Here is an 18,421-nt window from a genome sequence, read left to right as displayed (position 1 = left end):
GCAAGGGTCAGCAAGAAAATCACTTTGGCAGACAAGTCATAGGTAAGGAGCATCGACGTATCTGTGACCTATGAGGAGTATTTTTAGTGTGTGCCATATGCATGTTTATGATTACTTTGTTATTTAAATGATTGGTTAGAAAAAAAATCACAATTCCTGCTTTGACTTCATTGTAACGGGTATGAAATCCATGGGGTTGGGCAGCACCAGCTCCCCCCTGTCCCGCAGGGGTCGTTTTTCAATAAATCGCCTAAAATCACTATGTAATACGGCAGTGGTGTAGCGCTTCATGCCGTAAGCGCTTGATTTTGACAGCGTATTACTTCTATAAGAAATCCATAAACATACCATATACACCCATTTCAATTACGGCAAAAGTACATTCTCAATTAAGTTTTTTTTAAGGCGGTTGCTGTGACCAGCGTCAACATGAACTCATGAAAACACCACGCGAATGAGCCATTCGAGAACCATCTGCGTAGGATTTCTACTTCCGTTTATAAAGGCAGGGCCCACGTGCGCGCTTCTGGGGAGGCGGGAACACTCAGCAGCTCGTCTCTGGGCGGCAGCCGGACTGAAACCGACAATTAATGCATGTCGTACATTCGCCCTGCAGGTATCCCCATCTTGCTCAGAAGGTGCGCCCTGTTGCATCGCGCAGGAACTCGCCAGGCAAGTAAAACCTCCCAGCCCGCTCTGCGGTGATTGAAACCAGCGAGGTGCCCTCAGTCCAAACCGCACTCAGACAGCACAGCACTAGGCAGTCAAAACCAGTGGCAGCCGACATTGGCAAAGGGGCACGGGAGGAGATGGGTGACCACTGGCTGCTGCTGCTCCTGCTCTTCAGTCCAGGTAGGCCCGTTCGGGGTAGCGCTCGCGCACAGTGACAGGTCCACTGAAAATGAAACCAGGTGGCCTGGCCGGGCCGTGTTTGTGGTATGTTGAGGAGTGGCATCGGAAGGGGAGGGGAGGCAAACACCCGGGATTTAACAATTGTGACTTCCCACTAAGTGTGCCCCACGTAAGGGAAGACATTTCACTTCAAAAGACTGACTGACATTCAATGTGTTTTATTTAATGTGTCCGCCTGTAATTGTTGTTACCAAATCTTACACGATATATCAGTGGGTTAAAGTGCTTCCTGCGCAGGTCTTGCTGAGAGCTTGGTGTAAAAAAGTGTAATGTCAGTAAAAACGGATCTGCGCCTCAAAAGTCGTCGGGTCCATGAATAGGTGAATGAGATTAGCATCTGTTAGGGGCAGTGATGGAACTTGGAAACACTTGGGGCCTTATTTACAAGTCATTTGCAGCCCCGGTGCGTCACTTTTCCTACATGAAAATGTGAGCCACCGGCTGCGCAAGGGACTTGTAAATAACCCCCTTACTCGGAAACCTGTAAATTAGGGGTCAAGGTGTGACCGAGGAAAGAAGGTCGAGTCAGGAGTGGCGGAGCTTGACAAGCAGTCTGACCTTTAAAAACAATCTGCTGCGAAGAAATAACAACAAGGACATATGTGACAATACATCTGTTCTAGATTTTAGCTCACAAAGGGGCTGCATTTTAACATATCTTCCAGGGTTAAGACACCTACTGCAGACATCATTGTGGGCCAGCAATTTTGAGGGGATTATAATGTGGTAAAATGATGTGATTTGTCCAGTCACAGTTTTCACTCATAGGTAACATAGAGGGTTAATGTACCTGCTGCAAAGCACATTTTGCAATAAGCAGAGCACAGATTTTAATTTTTTTATTTTGATAGGGAGGTGGGCTACTTCATTTGACACTGGGGTCATTTTGTGACTTCCAATTCATAAATTGCAAGCCTTATAATATAGGACAGTGCTCGATTTACCAGCATCAAGAAGCTGCATGCAAACTGTAAATCACGGCGTTAGATCCTTATTGTTCTTTCTTAAATCTGTTGTTATTCTAAGATTGCAACGAAGGTTCCTTTGGAAAGTAATAAAGTCTTAGTACAGACAGCCACTTTGTTTCTCTCACCGTTCCCTCTTCGCATGTAATGTCTACACGTATGGATGATATGTGAATCTTACACCGTATTATGTATATCTCTCATTGTCCTATGTAAAATTGGATGTACGTTGTTACAACGCATGCTTTTAGCACGCATGCTGTGACGTGGAGAAGTGTGGCTCAGGGGTTAGAGGCGGCAGACCCGGAAGCTGAGATCGGTCCTGGACCAGGGTTCAATTCCCCGCCTCGGCGGGTCTTGGGCTAAAAATTCCACGGACTCGATAATTCTTGCTCCGGTGCCTTCTCGACTCACGGGTTCACACTCTGCGACTCTGGGCAATAGCTTGCTTAATCTCCACAACGGCCCCTCGTGGCGGGAGGCCTGAATTTCACCTTGTGGATACCCGCTGGGGCTATCACACAGGGGAATATCAGGACGGGTTCCCTAAGCAAGCGCCGGGACACCCACTGCGGGTAGCTGTGCGCTATATAAGCTCAACTACATTTACAACGCAGTTTTTATAACGCATTCTTTTACAACGCATAATACAAAGGGGTGTTGGATAGTGATAACCCCTCGATGTGCCCATTCCGTGTTTGCCAAATCGTAACTCACCCCGTCGTTCCACCCCCCGCCCTACTTCCCACTTGTATCTCTTGCAATCATGTCAGCCAACAATGCCGGTTAAAGTAGTGGTCGTTGTTGGCCGCAGTTTATTAATATTAAAATTGCAATATTAAAATTACAATATTCAATTTTCAATATTACAAACAGATACTGGTTATGCAATTTCTTCATTTACGAACTGTCCTCATCAATCATACAAGAATATTAATAGACCCATGACACCATCTTGTGAGAAAAAGGTGTCAGTTTTCTTCAGTTCGTAAATGGCACTTTGCAACCAGTTCCTTGTGAATCCTTGTTGTCCCATTGGTTGGTTGCCCACGCCGTCTGCGTGTCGTGGAGGGGAGCTTTTTCCCACTGGAGTTAGGTCCCCAGCTCGCTACCATTTGCGCCCTGCCGTCCGGCTGGGTCTGGGCCGCGAGTGCCGTCTCCTCTTGGTACTCCCCTCCTTGCTGCGGCCACGTCACCCTGCCGTGCGGCATTGAAAAGTGTGTGGCCCTCTTCCTACACACCGCCCGCCGGTGTGTATCCTTACCAACCATTGTAGGATTTCCGCCACGCCGCAGGGAGGCTTACGTCTTTCTGCGGCTCCCCCCATCCTCCCTTTTTTTTTTTTTTTACTTACAGCCTGCCATCGCCAATGCACCCCACAGGTTATCCCAGAAGACTTGCATACCTCTGTCGGAGAGGTGCACCCCGTCCTGGCCGTACAGCTCTGGACGTCCTGGGTGAATGAGGCCGTGACGGATTGAGTCCATGCCGTTCGTGGCACAGAACTTGTGCATTGCGATGTTCAGTTTCCTCCTTGCGTTATCCACCGCTTTGTGTGAGTCAGCGCCTCTCCAATGTTTTCTGCTGATCATCTCCGACCAGATCACCGTCGTGGGACCCAAACATGTTGTCGTCGTGGTGAGATCCTTCTGGATGGCCTGCCCCAATGCTTTGCGCCCTAGTTTCGTCAGGTCGTTGCCGCCGAGGTGGATGATCAGGGCGTCGGGATGCCACGCCGAATCTGCCAGTAGGCTGTCCAGGGTTGGCAGCAGCTGCTCCCATCTCATCCCTGGTTGTCCCACCCACCGGATGCACGTCACTTTGGGTCTGGCTGCCGCTTTGTGCCCCGACCGTCGCCACCATGACTCCATCCTGGACACGAATGAATGTCCCACCACCCAAACCAGCCGCGGGCGTCCCACTGTCAAGAGAAAAGATTCTGTTAAGGTGGCCCGCTGCGCACCCGGGTTTATCTTCTTTCGATGCAGTTATTCATAATAATTTTTTTTTTTTTTATATAGTTATTGAGCTCCGGTGGCCTTCTGCGCACCGGAGTTTCGGCGTGTCGGCGGAAAGTGGGCATTGCCACAGCACCCTGCCGTGCGGCATCCCAAGGTGACTCCCTTTATACGTGCTCCCTTTTTTTTTTTTTTTTTTTTTTTGGGAACCTTTCCTTCCCCTTTTTTTTTAAATTTTATATCAGGTGTGGCCGTATGTACGATTTGTAGGTCCTGGATCGCCATCTGCCCACAGCCCGTATCCGATCCTCTGGCATGCCATGCTGCGATGCCGTGGTTGCTGCCCCGATCCTGAAGGAGTGCAGGGCGAAGGCTGCTGGGTGGAAGCCCGCTTTTCCGAGACCTTGGCGCATCACAGCTGTGAATTGGAACCTGCTCAGGTTCCTCCCGTCGCGATGCCTGAAAAGAGGGCCGTCACCCACCGGGCGGGCTATCATGTATTTGAACAAGCAACACACTGCGCAGAGCCCCGTCTCGGGGATGCAGTGCAACCTAATTGTTACCCCTTTTCGTGCCTGGCCTGTCTTAGACTGCCTTAAAGTAATCTCAACAGCTCTTGCCAGGGGTTTAATGTCCCTGGCCTGGAGGCATCGCTGTGCCGGGTCCATCTTGTTGGGCGCCACTAGCTCGCTTATGCGGAACGCACCAAAGAAAGCTGTGGTGAATGCGGCTCTAAATAGTAAGAGCTCGTATCTGTCTGAGATGATTCCATCTAGAGCCCTCAGGAGGGGGCCCAGCTTACCAAAATCAATGGGGCGCCTTACATCTGTCTTTTTTCTTTCTACTCTCCTCCACCCCTTCAGGGCTGCCTTGAGATATGGGGAGGCCGTGGGGTCATCTCCCGTATGAAGCCTGGCAAAATGGGCAATGGCTGACAGGTGTGCCTGTGCCCATGACCTTGATTTATTGGCATTGAATGCCCACTGCACAAACTTCTCAACCGCTGTCCGTGTACCTAATTTGTCCTCCAGTGTCCTTATGCCGCCCACGCTCATTACAGTACTTGTGCATCTCTTGTATCTTCTGGTGGCTTCAGGGGTTAGTGAATGTCCCACCAGTCTGGATAGGTCTACCCCCCCAGGTCCCACAGGTATGTTGGGAAAGGGGTCATATCTCGGTCCGCCCCAGGGACCAGGTCTCTGAATTGCTTCATCTGTGACCGGGACAATGCGTCCGCTGCCGTGTTCTCTGCCCCTGGGACGTGGCGTGCTTTCAGCTCCAGATTCCCTTCCAGCTGCAATTTAATGAACTGCCTCATTAGCCTCAATGTGTCCGGGCATCGCGCTGCGCCCCGGTTAATGGCCTGCACCACCCTCTTGTTATCTGACCACAGTGTCAGCTTCATGTTCTTCAACTCCTGTTTCCAGATGGTCAATGCCACTATTATTGGGAAAAGCTCCAGGAACGTGATGTTCCTGGTGACTCCCCGTGCGTGCCATTTGTCTGGCCACTGGCTCGCACACCATTTATTTCCAAGGATGACCCCAAAACCCAAGCTCCCTGCTGCATCTGTGAATAGGGCTATCTGCCTGGCTGTCACCCAACCCTCTCTTCAGATCAATACTCCGTTAAATTCCTGCAGGAACTCGTCCCACATCTGGAGGTCCTGCTTCACCCCCGCACCCAACCGAATGCGGTAATGTCTGTGGGTGACTCCTGCCGTTAGCTGTGTCAGGCGCCTGGAGAAGACCCTGGCCGCGGGTATGACCCTGGCCGCGAAGTTCAGCTTGCCTATCACCCCCTGTATGTCCCGGAGGGTGGCCTTGTTCCGCCTGCGCAACCTGCCCACGTCCTCCCTGAACTCCTTTACCTTTTCCGGGGGCAGCCTGGCTGTCCCTGCCACGGAATCCAGTTCTATCCCTAGAAAAGTTAGTCTCGTGGTAGGGCCTGTCGTCTTATCTGCTGCCAGGGGGACCCCCAAGGTCCTGGCTAGCCTTTCAAATGCCGCCAGAGTGTTGCTGCACGTGGGAGATCCCGCTGGACCTGTGAATAGGAAATCGTCGAGGTAGTGTAGTTTGCCGCCTTCCTGATGGTAATCATGGAGGGCCCATTCTAAAAAGGTTGCGAATTGCTCAAAGTATGCGCACGATATGGCGCAACCCATGGGCATTGCCTTATCGACAAACAGGTCACCCTCCCACTGAAAACCCAGCAAGTGAAAACTGGATGGGTGGACGGGCAGCAGGCGGAACGCCGATTCAATGTCCGCCTTGGCCATGAGGGCTCCCTTTCCTGCCGCTTTTACTAAATCTATTGCGTCATCCACTGTCGCATAACCTACCGAGCAGGCATCCGGGGGGATTCCATCATTCACTGATGCCCCTTCGGGGAATGAAAGGTGGTGTATCAATCTAAAGTCAAAGTCAAAGTTTTTTATTTTGTTTCGGTACTCTTTTGAGGACCACAAAATTATTTTAAAAATATACATTTTGTTTTACATACAAATTAATACATTTTCAATGAAATTTTCATAAACTTAAAAATTCTATAGCAAACATATTCGTTAGGTGGCTTAACACATAAAGAAATAAAATCTTTTGCATTAACAATCCTGCAGGACCGATAAATGGGCTCTAAGCATGTTAACCTTGCATTAACAACATTGTTGTTTGGGCATATAAAGAGCAGGTGCTCAAGATTCTGTTTGCCCCCCTGACAAAGGTTACATTGCGAGGGACTGTCTTGTCTCCAGGAAGAGGAAAAGGATAATACGGGAAGTATACCCAAGCGCAACATCATGATTGTGCGCCTTGCGCCGTGTGTAAGAGTATATTCCAAATACGGCTGTTTTTGCTTATATTCTTGAGAGTCAGCATAAGTCTTGTACATGGATAGTTTAGTACAGTGGGAATGATCAAGCTCATAACTCAATTTGGGGGAAAAGTTTTTTAGAAAGAGTTTGAGTTGTACAGGTGTCCATGATGACAGCATTTCTAAACTGATTTTTGCTAACCGAAAAGCCTCTCCCATATTTTTGGAGAAGATAAAATGTGTGGAGTCATTATTGAATGTCTCGACTTTTAACAGATATCGTAGAGTACCTTCTTTTGAATGGAGAAGGTTATAGGCCCACCTGATGATGCTTGCTACTGCTGTCGCATATGCGCTTGTGATCGTACATTCCAGTCTTAGCGCCTGTACAGGTGTAGAATTAGAAACTTTCAGTAATTTTTTTAGTATTTTGCCTTCGTTTAAGTCCATATAACTCCATTGTTTTAAGGGAATATATTCGGAAGCATATGACAGAACCGGGGGAATCTTAGCTCTATAGATTTTTATTAATGCAGAAAAATGCCTGTTTCCAGTGGCCGTGTACAGGCGTGACATGGCCCCAGCATGTAGATCACTTTTCCTTTTTAAATGGTTAATTTGTTTGTTGTTACTCATATTATGTGAGAAAATTCTACCAAGATAGGTATATTCCTTTGTCTGCTCCAGCGTCTCTCCTCCCAGTTTCCATTGGTACCTCACACCTTTTTTCTTTTTTGAAAATGCAACTACTTTGGTTTTATTTATATTTGGAATTAGAAAATGTTCTTTAGAGTAGCTGTATAAGATATCTAGAAGACTTTGAAGTCCAAAAGGCGTTAAATCGAACATAACTATATCGTCCGCATACAGCAGGGCATGAATGCGCTGAGTGGCAATCTTCGGAGGAGTACATAGCCCTTGTTGTAAATGGGACGGTAGGTCGCTTAAGTATAGAGAGAATAAGATCGGGGCCAAGAGACACCCTTGTTTTAAGCCGTTGGATGTCCGTATTATCTTTGACAAGCCCTTATCACTCCCCATTTGAACTCGGCACCAGGTGTTACTATGCAGGTTCACTATTAGTTGTAATAGAGGCTCCGGGATACCCATCTTTCTTAATTTTGTCCACAGGGTCGGTCTATCCACTCGGTCAAAGGCAGTAGAGTAATCTATAAACGCTGCATATATTGATTGAGATTTTCCAGTTACATATTTATCTAGAATTGTTTGAAAGGTTGCTATATTGTCTGTAACTGAATGATTCGGTCGGAATCCAGCCTGAAACATGGGAATTAGTCCCAGCGTAAATGCCCAAGATTTCAACCTGTCCAATATTTCTGCAGCGAAGATCTTACCGGCAGCATCCATAAGAGCTATTTGTCTGTAGTTTCTGGCTATGCTCCTTTTTCCTTTTTTATATATTGGAATTATTATGCTTCCTTTCCAGGAGTTAGGAATTTTCCCAGAATCAAATATATAATTAAATAATGGCGAGAGCATTTGGCCCCATGCTTTATGGTCAGTTTGGTAGACTTTGATAGGAATCTGATCAGGGCCGGATGCGCCCGTACTTCTTGCCTTTTTGATGTTCGTGGCAATAGACAATGCCGAGGTCTTGGTGAGTTTAGTATCTTTGATTTCCATATCTCGTTCAACATCCTTTCTCACCATTATATTCAGATTAGATTTATATAGGTCGCTTAAGTAGATGCCCCAGTCTTCCTCTGAAACAGGGATTGCTTCTAACTTCTTTTTGGTTCCGGTCATTTTCGCAATCAAAGACCAATATTTGCGTTGGTTGCATTGCTTGACTGCTAGTTGGATGTCAATCCAGTTAAAGTCCTGCTTCAATTTTTCCTGTTTAGTTTTTTCTCTTCGTATTTGGTTCTTTAGTCTGTTAATTTCCGCTCTATTTACTGATGAGTAACTCAAATACTGGGCTCGAATCAACCTATTGAGTTTTTTTATAGTTGGCTGATAACAGGTTTTTGTTCCTACTGGCACATTTTCTTTGTATTGGTCTATCCTGATTTAATTTACTTTGTAAGGCATGCTTAAGTTCATACATTATATATTCGAAGTTCTTTATGGGGTCATCTGAGTAAATAGTAGTTAACAGTTGAGTTTGTGAAATTAGAATATTCAAATAGTCCAGGTTTTCTGCACCCCAGTAAATCCGACACTGGACTATATTTACTTCCATTTTCGGTTTGTTGAATATTGGCTCGTTCTGAAAAGTAGTCTGTGCCAACCAGAGGGTTGTTAAATGTAGGAGTGCATGGTCACTTTCCTCATTGAATTTAATGGACAGTTGAGTGATTTGTTCCTTTTCTTCATTCCCACATATGAAGTAATCAAGAATAGAAGGAATTCCATTACCCTGCCTAGTGTATGATGCTGGTTTATCTCCGTTGGTATTTCCATTTAGTATTGTCCCATTTATACTAGGAAGGAATGATAATAATGAGCTTCCTCTTTTGTCTGATTTAGCTCCTTTTGGAAATTGCAGGAGTGATATTTCCAAAGATTCCTCCTTAAATAATAGAGCCCATTTCTTAATTTCACTGTTTGAGATTTTAGCGTTTAAGTCACCCATTATAATATATGGCAAATGAAGTTGATCTTCGAGGATGTGAGTAATGATCTCCAATAGATGGTCAAATAATGGGTCATATTTTTTACTGGGCGGAGCATAGATGTTAAAAAGTAGTGTTTTCTTATGAATAGCTGATGATTGTGTTTTAAATAATACTTTAATACATTGCAGGTTATCTGAATGTGTGTCAATTATTTCTTGTGACCATGAATATTCTTCTTTCAACAAGATTGCCAAACCTCCCTTCGCATGACCTCTTTTGGATTTATTTGCTGAAGTTTCATAGACATAGTATCCTTTTTGTGTGAAGGGAGCGGTTGACCATGTTTCCTGCAGGGCCAGAATATCTGGAAGATCTTTAGTTGCATCTTTCATTTTTTTGGCGGTTTTCCCGGCCAGATTCCATGACAATAGCTTCAAGCCTTTGCTAAACCAGATGTTGTTGAGGTTTATCCATTTTTTTACTGTTTAAAGCTTCTGATAGCCATGCCCAAGATTTTAGAGAATTCACTGTGTTACTTAGACCTGTGTCCCGGGACCATACTGACCTTTCACCATGCGTTACTTGTATTTTTAGTGTGTCTTTTCTCATAGAGTTTGATACAGATTCTCCCCATTTTGAACTGAAATTATCATTTGTATGAGATTGTCTTATTGCAGCATTATTTTGTAAGTTTGTTTTAAGTTCTGATATTGAGATTACGTCATAGCCATTCTTGTGTAGAATTTCCTTCTCTCTTATAATTATTCCAGGGAGAACTGGGGAAAAGAATGACACTTGTACTAATTTGTCATTTTCTTTTTTCGGAAAGCGTACTAGGTCAATTTCTTTACTAGTCAGAGAGTTCAGGGATGGTATTTCTTGTAATAGATTAATTATTCTACCACGGTTGAACGGCATATTGTCTGTTGGAAAGAGTTCTTCTATTATTATGTGTTTTGATAGAGTTCCATCCAACTGCTGTAATTTATAATCTTGTAGTTCTTTTGTATCCTTGGTTTTTTGCCCTGTTGTTCTTTTTACTATGGTCGAACAGTATTCTTCTGCTTTTGGGTTCAAAGATTTCACCAACGGTGTTATTTGAGTTGCTGGAGAATTCACAAAGTTTGAGAAAGTATGTTTTTGAAATTTAAGCTTATTCCCTTTTTTCTTCTGGATTCTTCTCAGAGGCTTTCTTCTCTTTTTCTTTCCCATTTTTTCTTCCTGGTCGTTATTATTTTTGGTCTTTCCTGTTTGATTTAGTTCCTGTCCATCGATAACTCTCGTTGAATCTACTTTATTGTCACGAGCTATCGGACCTGGACCGGTATGGATGTCTTTATTTGAAAAGATGGGATAGTGTTTAATGTTATTTTCGGTGATGTTTTCTATGTCTTCTCCGAACAGTTTCTTGAGAGAGTAGGTTATAGGAGATTTTTTCTTTTTTCTTAATTCCTTAGTTTTAGTCTCAATTATTATTACGTCAGATGTTTGTGAACTTGCATCTTGTTTTTTTGGAGACTTAGTTCCTTTTTTTTCGCCATCTTCAGTTTGTGACATGTTGGCTGTTACAGGTTTTTTTGTTGTAACATTAGTAAGGTCTTTTTTCTTTTTTTCTTCCACCAAGAATTTGAGAATACCTATTTGGACATCGAGGGTGTCATCAGAATTGGCTAGAATTTGACCAAGGTGGGTTAGAACTGATTCCAGAATGTCCTGTAAAGAAAAAAGTGCTTTTGACAGGGGGGAAACAGTGTTTCCGGGCGTTAAATTGGAAAAATGGGGGTCAGTGAGGTTAGTTTGATTAGAATACAGATTGGGTGATTTTTCTGGGGAACTGGTAAGTGGCTGCTTTTGACTTAACGGAATTTCTAATTTTTCTTCTTCCATCTTCGTAATGTTACTTGCAGAGACCTCCAGACTTAGTTCGCTATCCTGGTGTTTTATAGGTGTTATTTGTGACGTCTCTAAGATCGATTTATGGTGCTCTTCAGAGAAGGATATCTTTGCCAAGTTGCTCTCTATATTAGTTGATCCTTGGTTATCAATGCTTAGTTCAGAGGGTAATAGCAACTGATGTTCAGTCTCATTTATTGAGAGATTTAGCTTTTTTTCTTCTTCTGATGTAAAAAGAAATGAATGGTTTTTCGTAGAGAGGGTAGAAAAATATTTAGTTATTGCCGGAGTACAGGAAATTTGTCCGGGTTTCATCGATTTTTCTGTGGATTTTCTGACAGCTGCGTCAGTACCCATGCGCTTCATATAGATTGTTCGTGAGCGTAGTTTTTTTAAGGCCATCATAAGGAGGCTAGAGATCTGATGATGATATTAATGATTAGTACTGATTCTCACGAGATTTTGTTTTTAGTTCTATATCTTATTTGGAAGATGTTTGGTGTTATTTGACTAGTTCTTAGGTGAAATGTGAAGGATATAAATGGACGGGGTCCTCGGCTTTAGTCAACTCCTAGAGATATGCGTGAATTAATATACAGTCTCACCTGGATAGAGTAACGGCCGAATCTTTTTTCCAAGTAGACCGGTACTCCTAGGTGGGGTGAAAGTGGGGTGGCCCGTCCCGTCCTCGGTCGTCCCCGGACGGCCACAGACGGCCCGCCCTTTGCCCGGGCTTAGCTCCGCGCTTGGTCCCGCGCGCGTCCCGCGTCGCCGTCGGCTAGGTGTAATTTATATACGTTTCGCCGGTGGGCGTGTCCGTGGGCGTGTCGCCTGGGGGAAGAGGAACCAGCTGATCCAAGCTGGGATTTCTGGTCCTCGCAGTCCCCCGGGCTGAGTGTGTAGTTGTTGCGCCCTGGCCTCAACCCTAAGGACTCAAGCTGGGAGCGTGGGACAGAGCGTGCCGACTGCAGCTCTCGCTCACACCAGCGAGTCCAGGGGAGGCGGCACCACGGAGCGCTGAAAGATGATCGTTTGCACAGGACTGGCAGCGCAGGAGACAATCAGGATAGGGCAGTTCCCTCGCACAGCAGAGCTGAAAACAGAACAGCAAGTCCATGTGAATCAATCTAAACTGACCCTGCTCTTTCTTGGGGACCACCCCTAGTGGGGAGATCACTATGCCTCCGCGTAGCTCCTTCGGTATTGGACCCTCAATCCTACCCAGGGCTTTCTCTTTCGCCAGCTTGGTGCATACCACGTGTGGGTGCCGCATCGCTGATTTTAGGTTCCTTGTCCCCTCGAGTGGTAAGGTGCCTTTGAATGGAATGACGAACCCTTTGTCAAAACCTTCTACCAGCACCCTGGCATCCGCCCTGTTCGGGTACTTATTCGCCAACCTGCGCAGCTGTTGTCTGTTGATAGGAGACCTGGCCAGCTGGCACTTTTGAATGTCTACCAGGTCACCTCGCCTACTAGGCCCGGGGCTATTGCTTTTTGCTCTTCTCTTTTTTGTCCCCTTTGGGTTCGCGCTTGCCTCCCCTGCACGCCACTGCCGCGTGCTTACCCCCACAGCTCGAGCAAGCGTGCTGGAATTTACATGACAAGCCCCACGAGCAATCCCCTGCATCGTATCTCCAACAAATGGCCTTGGCTTTGTTCGGTGAATGTGATCTCCCTGCGCTCTGTTTCTGGTAAGTTCCGCTCCTGCCCTTCTGGTGGGAACTACGAAAGGAATGGTCATACTTGCCCGCCCAAGATTTTACCTCCTTCGCTGTGAGCATTTTATGGATGAAACCAGATACGTCCTCCTCGTTCAATTCTATCTCTGGATGCCTCTGCATTTTGAGCCTAAAACCCTTGTCGTATTCCAGCCACGCCTCCCCTGGGAACTGCCTATGTGCCAGGTCAATATTAGCCTCATAAAGCCAAAGGTCTGCCGCACAGTGGGGGAATTTCTCTACAATAATGCAGGCCATTATTCTGAAGGCATCCAACCAATTTTCAAAATTGCGCTCCTTTCTGCTGCCGCGCCTCTCTCCCCTATCATCGTCTTTCCTGTCTCAGGTGGTGAGGTCTAGACCCTCAAGTTGAATTTCGAGCCGAGAGAATATATCGATAAACTCCTTCCGCCATATTCTTTCTTTAACGGCTAGTGGGATAAGGCATGCTAGGCCGGTGGCCTTTGTTGTCAAAGATGCCGGGCCGGGGGATGGCCTGCTGTATGTATCGGAGGTTATGCCTCCCAGCGCTGGGCTCCCTGACGCGGATCCGTAACCCCAACCCATGACCGGAGAAATTTGCTCGCCCTGTGCCGGCAGGACCACGTGTTCCTGCCCCCTAGCCTGGCGCGCCCAACCTGGGCCGACCATGTGCCAGGATATGCCTGCCGCCTCATCTGCGCGCTGCTCCCTGGGCCCGACTGATACCCCCTGTCCCGTATTGTTAAGCAGTGCTGGCGCCAGTGATTTTGAGTATTCCTTCACTATCTCGCTGATATGCTCACCATTCGTGCTGGCCGATGTTTCGCTCCGATCACTATCATCGCGTCACGGAGGGGGGGGGTTTCTGGCGCTCCTTCCTCGGGGGATTCTTCCTGGAGGACTTCCTTATCGGTGTCTTTTTGCGCCTTTTGGGATCCGATGGGCCTGCTCCCTCCTCTGCCTGGTCGACCGGTCTGTTTTCTTTCCCGCCGTCGATGTGAGGCTGGAGCCACTCGCTCCCGTGGCTGGCCGAGACCTCCCCGATCCTTTTCAGCAACTCGGCCACTTCCCCTTGCTGGCCCTCTGCCATGGCTCCTAGCGTAGCCGACAACGGTTCCTCTGCTCCGCCGGGAAATTTCTTTGGTGAGCCTCGTCGCAACTTCAGCCCCGTAGTGGCACACTGCGCACCGCGGGGTGGTTGGTACGATGGTGCGGGGAGAGGGCTTCGGCGCTTCGGTTCTTCTCCCTCGAAGTCCTAGTGCTCCGGAAGGTTCCGTCCTCTGCAAGGCTCCGCCGGCCGATTCTGCAGATCTTCTTGTCGCGCCGCTCTCCCAGCTCCACGAAGAAGTTGTGGCCTAGCTGGGAGAGTCGGCGACTTAAATCCCCCTGACCCTCCTTAGGGGGGGTTTCGGTGTGTCCCCCGATTGGGGGATTTGAATGAGGCGGGGGGTGCCATTGGGCGCCTCTTAGGGGCGCCCAGGCCAAAGGTTACTTCCGGCCGGGCAGGCTGGTACGCTGCCCGCTTCCGCTGGTCTCCGGGCGCTTTGGGGCGCCTGGAACCAGTTTCACCACTGGTTGGGGCACCACGTGGGTTATGGCGCCGGCCTTCTAGCCTCCCCCCCCTGCGGGAGGGTGGGGCGGCCTCTGCGAATATTTTAATTTACTATTCCAACACCAGTCCCCATTGACACTAGGGAAGGTGTTGGATAGTAAATTAAAAGTATTTCCTATCCTTGAGCGCCCCCCAGAGTCATGCGTTGTAATAGAATGCGATTTAAAAACCGCGTTATAATAGCACTGCGTGCTAAAAGTTGCGTCGTAAACGACGTTCCCCTGTTAAATTTCCTATACATTGATTTACACTTGTGTATGATTTATTGTGCCTCTGTTTAGAATGTGAAGCCCTCTGACACCGTGCACTGGGATGAGGAGTGCTATCAAAGAATAACAAAAAAATATAGTAGGTGCCTTTTACATCAATATTTGTGTACTTACTTATACAGATGGATAAATCTTGCATTCTTACAATGGGAATGCATTTCTTACTTGAAGTAGAATAAAGTTTAAAACCTGCTTTCAAATAATAGTTTCTCTTAAGTACTTATGAAGTGGTAACCCGCTGGACGCCCTTGTTGTCTTTCATTAGTTTGACATCTAAGTGTTAGACTCCAGTTAGCTGCCATTCAGTATTATACTCAAACAAAAGGAGGGCTGACAGACCTTGGGATCAAGAGTTTGTTGTGGGGCCAGTTGGAAGTGTGAATTAGAAAGCCCCCTCACTGCCTGCACATTGCTGCTCTGAACACATCCAGCACCTTTCCCTGGATCGGCCGGATCCATGATTTGGCCACATATTAGCTGCTGGAAACAGGATCCGCAGCGATCCACCAACTTTCCAGCACTAATTAGGAGTGATATGAAACCTCAGTGAGTTAAAAATGTACAAATGATAGTTATTGCCACTTCTTAAAATCATTTTTAATCCTGGTCTTATTTCAGCAGAAAAGATAGGTCCAAAGATATAAGAAATCTGCCTGTGTTTTTCAGGGTTATTCTGTAGAGGCCAATCAAAGGACATGGATGTTGTTTCACCAAAATGTAGGGGTAGCGGAAGCGACATCACAGGACGTGACATATGAACCATGACCCAGATTTTTTCCATGAAGGCCTCTCACATGCCCCCTTACATGCATTCTTATTCAGTCACGCTCACTCACATTGGCTCATAATCTCACTCATACTGAGTCATACTTACCGGACATCAGCACCAGATTTCCTAATGCTTTGCATAGTGTTTGCATCACTTTTGTGATGTAAAACCAATGCAAGTGTTAGGGTGGCATTTACTATCCAGTGTAAATCCTGATTTGTTTTTGATAGTATTGCAAAGTAACACATAATTGTGCTAGGCATTATTTTGTGTCAACTGGGCATTTTATAGATGGTACATTGGTGTTCCCATGCAGCCACCTATGGGTTTTGACACAAATAACTATCTACAAACATTGGTACAGAGGAATTAGCTCCACAATCTTACAACTGCTCGAGGAAGGCATTACGAGGAGTAATGTTGTTATTTCTTCTTGTTTTTCCAACTTTGCATGTGTGCTGTATTGTACAGCACACATATGCAGTAGGAAATGCCTTAAAGCATAGATTTTGTATTGGACTGTAACCCCGCCAGTACAAAACCTATGCTTCAGAGACAAGGCGCAAGGATGTGTGCTTTGGTACTTGCCAGATAAAAGTGCACCAGCACACATGGAGAGAAGTAATGCATCATATTTCAGTAGATATAGTGCAGTTTGTCTCTCCCTTTGAAGCAATGCAGCACAGCATCCATGGTACAGCATTGCCTTCCAACTAAGAAAAGTACATTTTGGTCTCAATTTCATGCAATCTCACTTACTACCTGTCACTGAATCTTACTCACTTCCACCTACACACACATGCTTCCACATACAGGCACATGCTCAGACATACATAATATCTTCTCTCACATAAACACACTCTGCTATATTGTGTTTGGCACACTGGCACACTGAGGCCAGGCGTTGAAGATTTAGTGCCAGAGGTCAGAACAGAGAAGTTTTAAGGCATTGGAAAAGTGGGCTCTGGCCCAGGGTCCAGCCTTTTCAGGCCACCCCCCCCCCCCCCCAAATCCTCCATAGAGCCAGCTATGTTATCCACACAGTCATGCCATGATTACCTTAAATGATTTTTAAGCATACCTTGTTTCAAAACCATTATACTTTCATTTATTTTTAACATGGGTAATGTGTGGGAGTCTATTACAGATGTATGGCAGAGAAATGTTTTGTGTAGGTTTTTTGGCACCACGCAACATTCTTTATCAAAAAGATACTTTTAGATCAAAACAAGACCTCACATATGAGAAATGGAAGTGGGTTGTAGAGATTATTTGCTACAGTATTACTGAGCTGCTGCTATGTGATAATATTGAAAACACGCATTACTCCCTCAAAGCTGTGGCTAACAGAGAGTCCCTAAAATATGTTTGGCCAAGGGCTCCTAAAATCCTTAAGATGCCCTAGATCCATCGTAGCTGTTTTGGGCTTTGCCCGCAAATTGGGAGTTAAACCATTTCAAGCACTGTTAAAGATATATGATGCTAAATGTATTTCCCTTGCAATGTACGGGGCAGACCTCTGGGGTTTTAAGAATGTAAAGGCCATTCAAGTGGAATATGATCAGTTCCTGAAAACTATTTTATCTGTTCCTCAATCCACATCTGGTTATATTGTCCACCAGGAGTGTGGAGTCGGTTTTTTGGAGGATCGAGTAGCCATCGCCCCACTTATAAAATGGATCTCTATCTGGCTAAACCCTGAGCTAGAACTGAATGAGGAAATCCTTAGAGATTGTCTAGCACTTGATTTTGGCTGCAGTATCCCCTGGCTGAGTTATGTTCATAAATTATCTGTCAAATTGGGTCGATCAGAACTATTTAACTCGCCTGATAAGTTGGTGAAAGGGGACATCAAGTGGGCTAAGGACTCCTATAAGTTAGTGGCCTGCTTGGCCAGAGAGGATAGAGAGCTGGTTAAACCGACTGTAAGGGCTCATCAATTGTTAAAAACATCATGTGCTACTGAGCCATACCTGAATATTGTAATTAATTCTAACCAACGCTTCTTATTAACTAGATTCAGGTTGAACCAATTTCATATCCTCGTTGCTGGATCTTCGGGGTGGAAAAGGGAGGAAGATTTGGGGGATTGCTCTTGTGATGTCTTCTCCACTAAAGACACAATTCACTTTCTCTTCTTTTGTGAGCACTTTCTTCCTATTCGTAAGCGTTTTATCATCCCTCTTTTAAAAGATAAAGGTTTTATGCAAGTTAAACCAGCCCTTCATTATTTGCAGCTACTTTCTAATGTATGGGAGATTTTTAATTTTGCTAATTTCCTCATTGTGGCCGTAAGATTAAGGAAGAAAATTAGATGGGATTAGTTAATGCGATGATTCTGACGAAATTAATTGTGGTTGAGGACTTTCTTTTTTAATGTTTACTTGGTTTTAAAGGATGTTTTTAAATTAAATGATAATAGGTACTGTATACATTTTCAGTTTGAACTTTTTTATTGTATGTTTATGGTTTTCTGTTAATAACTCTGGTCTTGACATAAAATGTTTAGTATACTTTTATGGTTTTTGTTATGAACCGAATAAAGTATTTTTGATTGACTGGCCCCTGGGTCACAAGGGGCAAACCAGGGATGGAAGTTGCGATCCCTTGTGACCCCTAAACGACGTCCATGGCATGGACACAAAGTGGAGAGAACTCGTAACGTGTTTGTTCTACATGGACTTGGGAGGACTTCCGTGCATTACTGTGTAAATTTAGCGTCCTTCTTATCAGACGTACTTCAGAGACCCAGCAATAAAGAAAAGAAAAATCGTCAGTTTGAGTTTCTGTTGATAATCGAGCCCATGTGGATCCATACACTGGTTAAGAAGTCATGTGAAGGCTGTTGCATCTCATTATCGTGGTCGGAATATCAACGTACACATATTACGTGATACGATCGGCTCTGAAATATTGTCCTAACGGCGTTAATAATCTAGAAACTATACTTGCC

General features: G+C 45.7%; 1 protein-coding gene across 1 annotated transcript in view; it reads left to right on the top strand.

The window, feature by feature from the left end:
- The first annotated feature begins 695 nt into the window (after positions 1 to 695).
- Positions 696 to 18,421, top strand: part of LOC147673967 (coxsackievirus and adenovirus receptor-like) — a 162,837-nt gene continuing 145,111 nt past the window's right edge. The window contains exon 1 of the mRNA XM_086945055.1: positions 696 to 852. Within this exon, the coding sequence (XP_086801181.1) occupies positions 810 to 852 (43 nt within the window). The 5' untranslated portion in view covers positions 696 to 809. The remainder of the gene's footprint in view (positions 853 to 18,421) is intronic.

The sequence above is a fragment of the Lissotriton vulgaris genome, chromosome 12 (genome assembly GCF_964263255.1).
Source record: "Lissotriton vulgaris chromosome 12, aLisVul1.2, whole genome shotgun sequence".
Lineage (NCBI taxonomy): Eukaryota > Metazoa > Chordata > Amphibia > Caudata > Salamandridae > Lissotriton > Lissotriton vulgaris.
The sequence above is the reverse complement of the archived record's forward strand: the minus strand, read 5'-3'. Positions and strand labels throughout refer to the sequence as shown.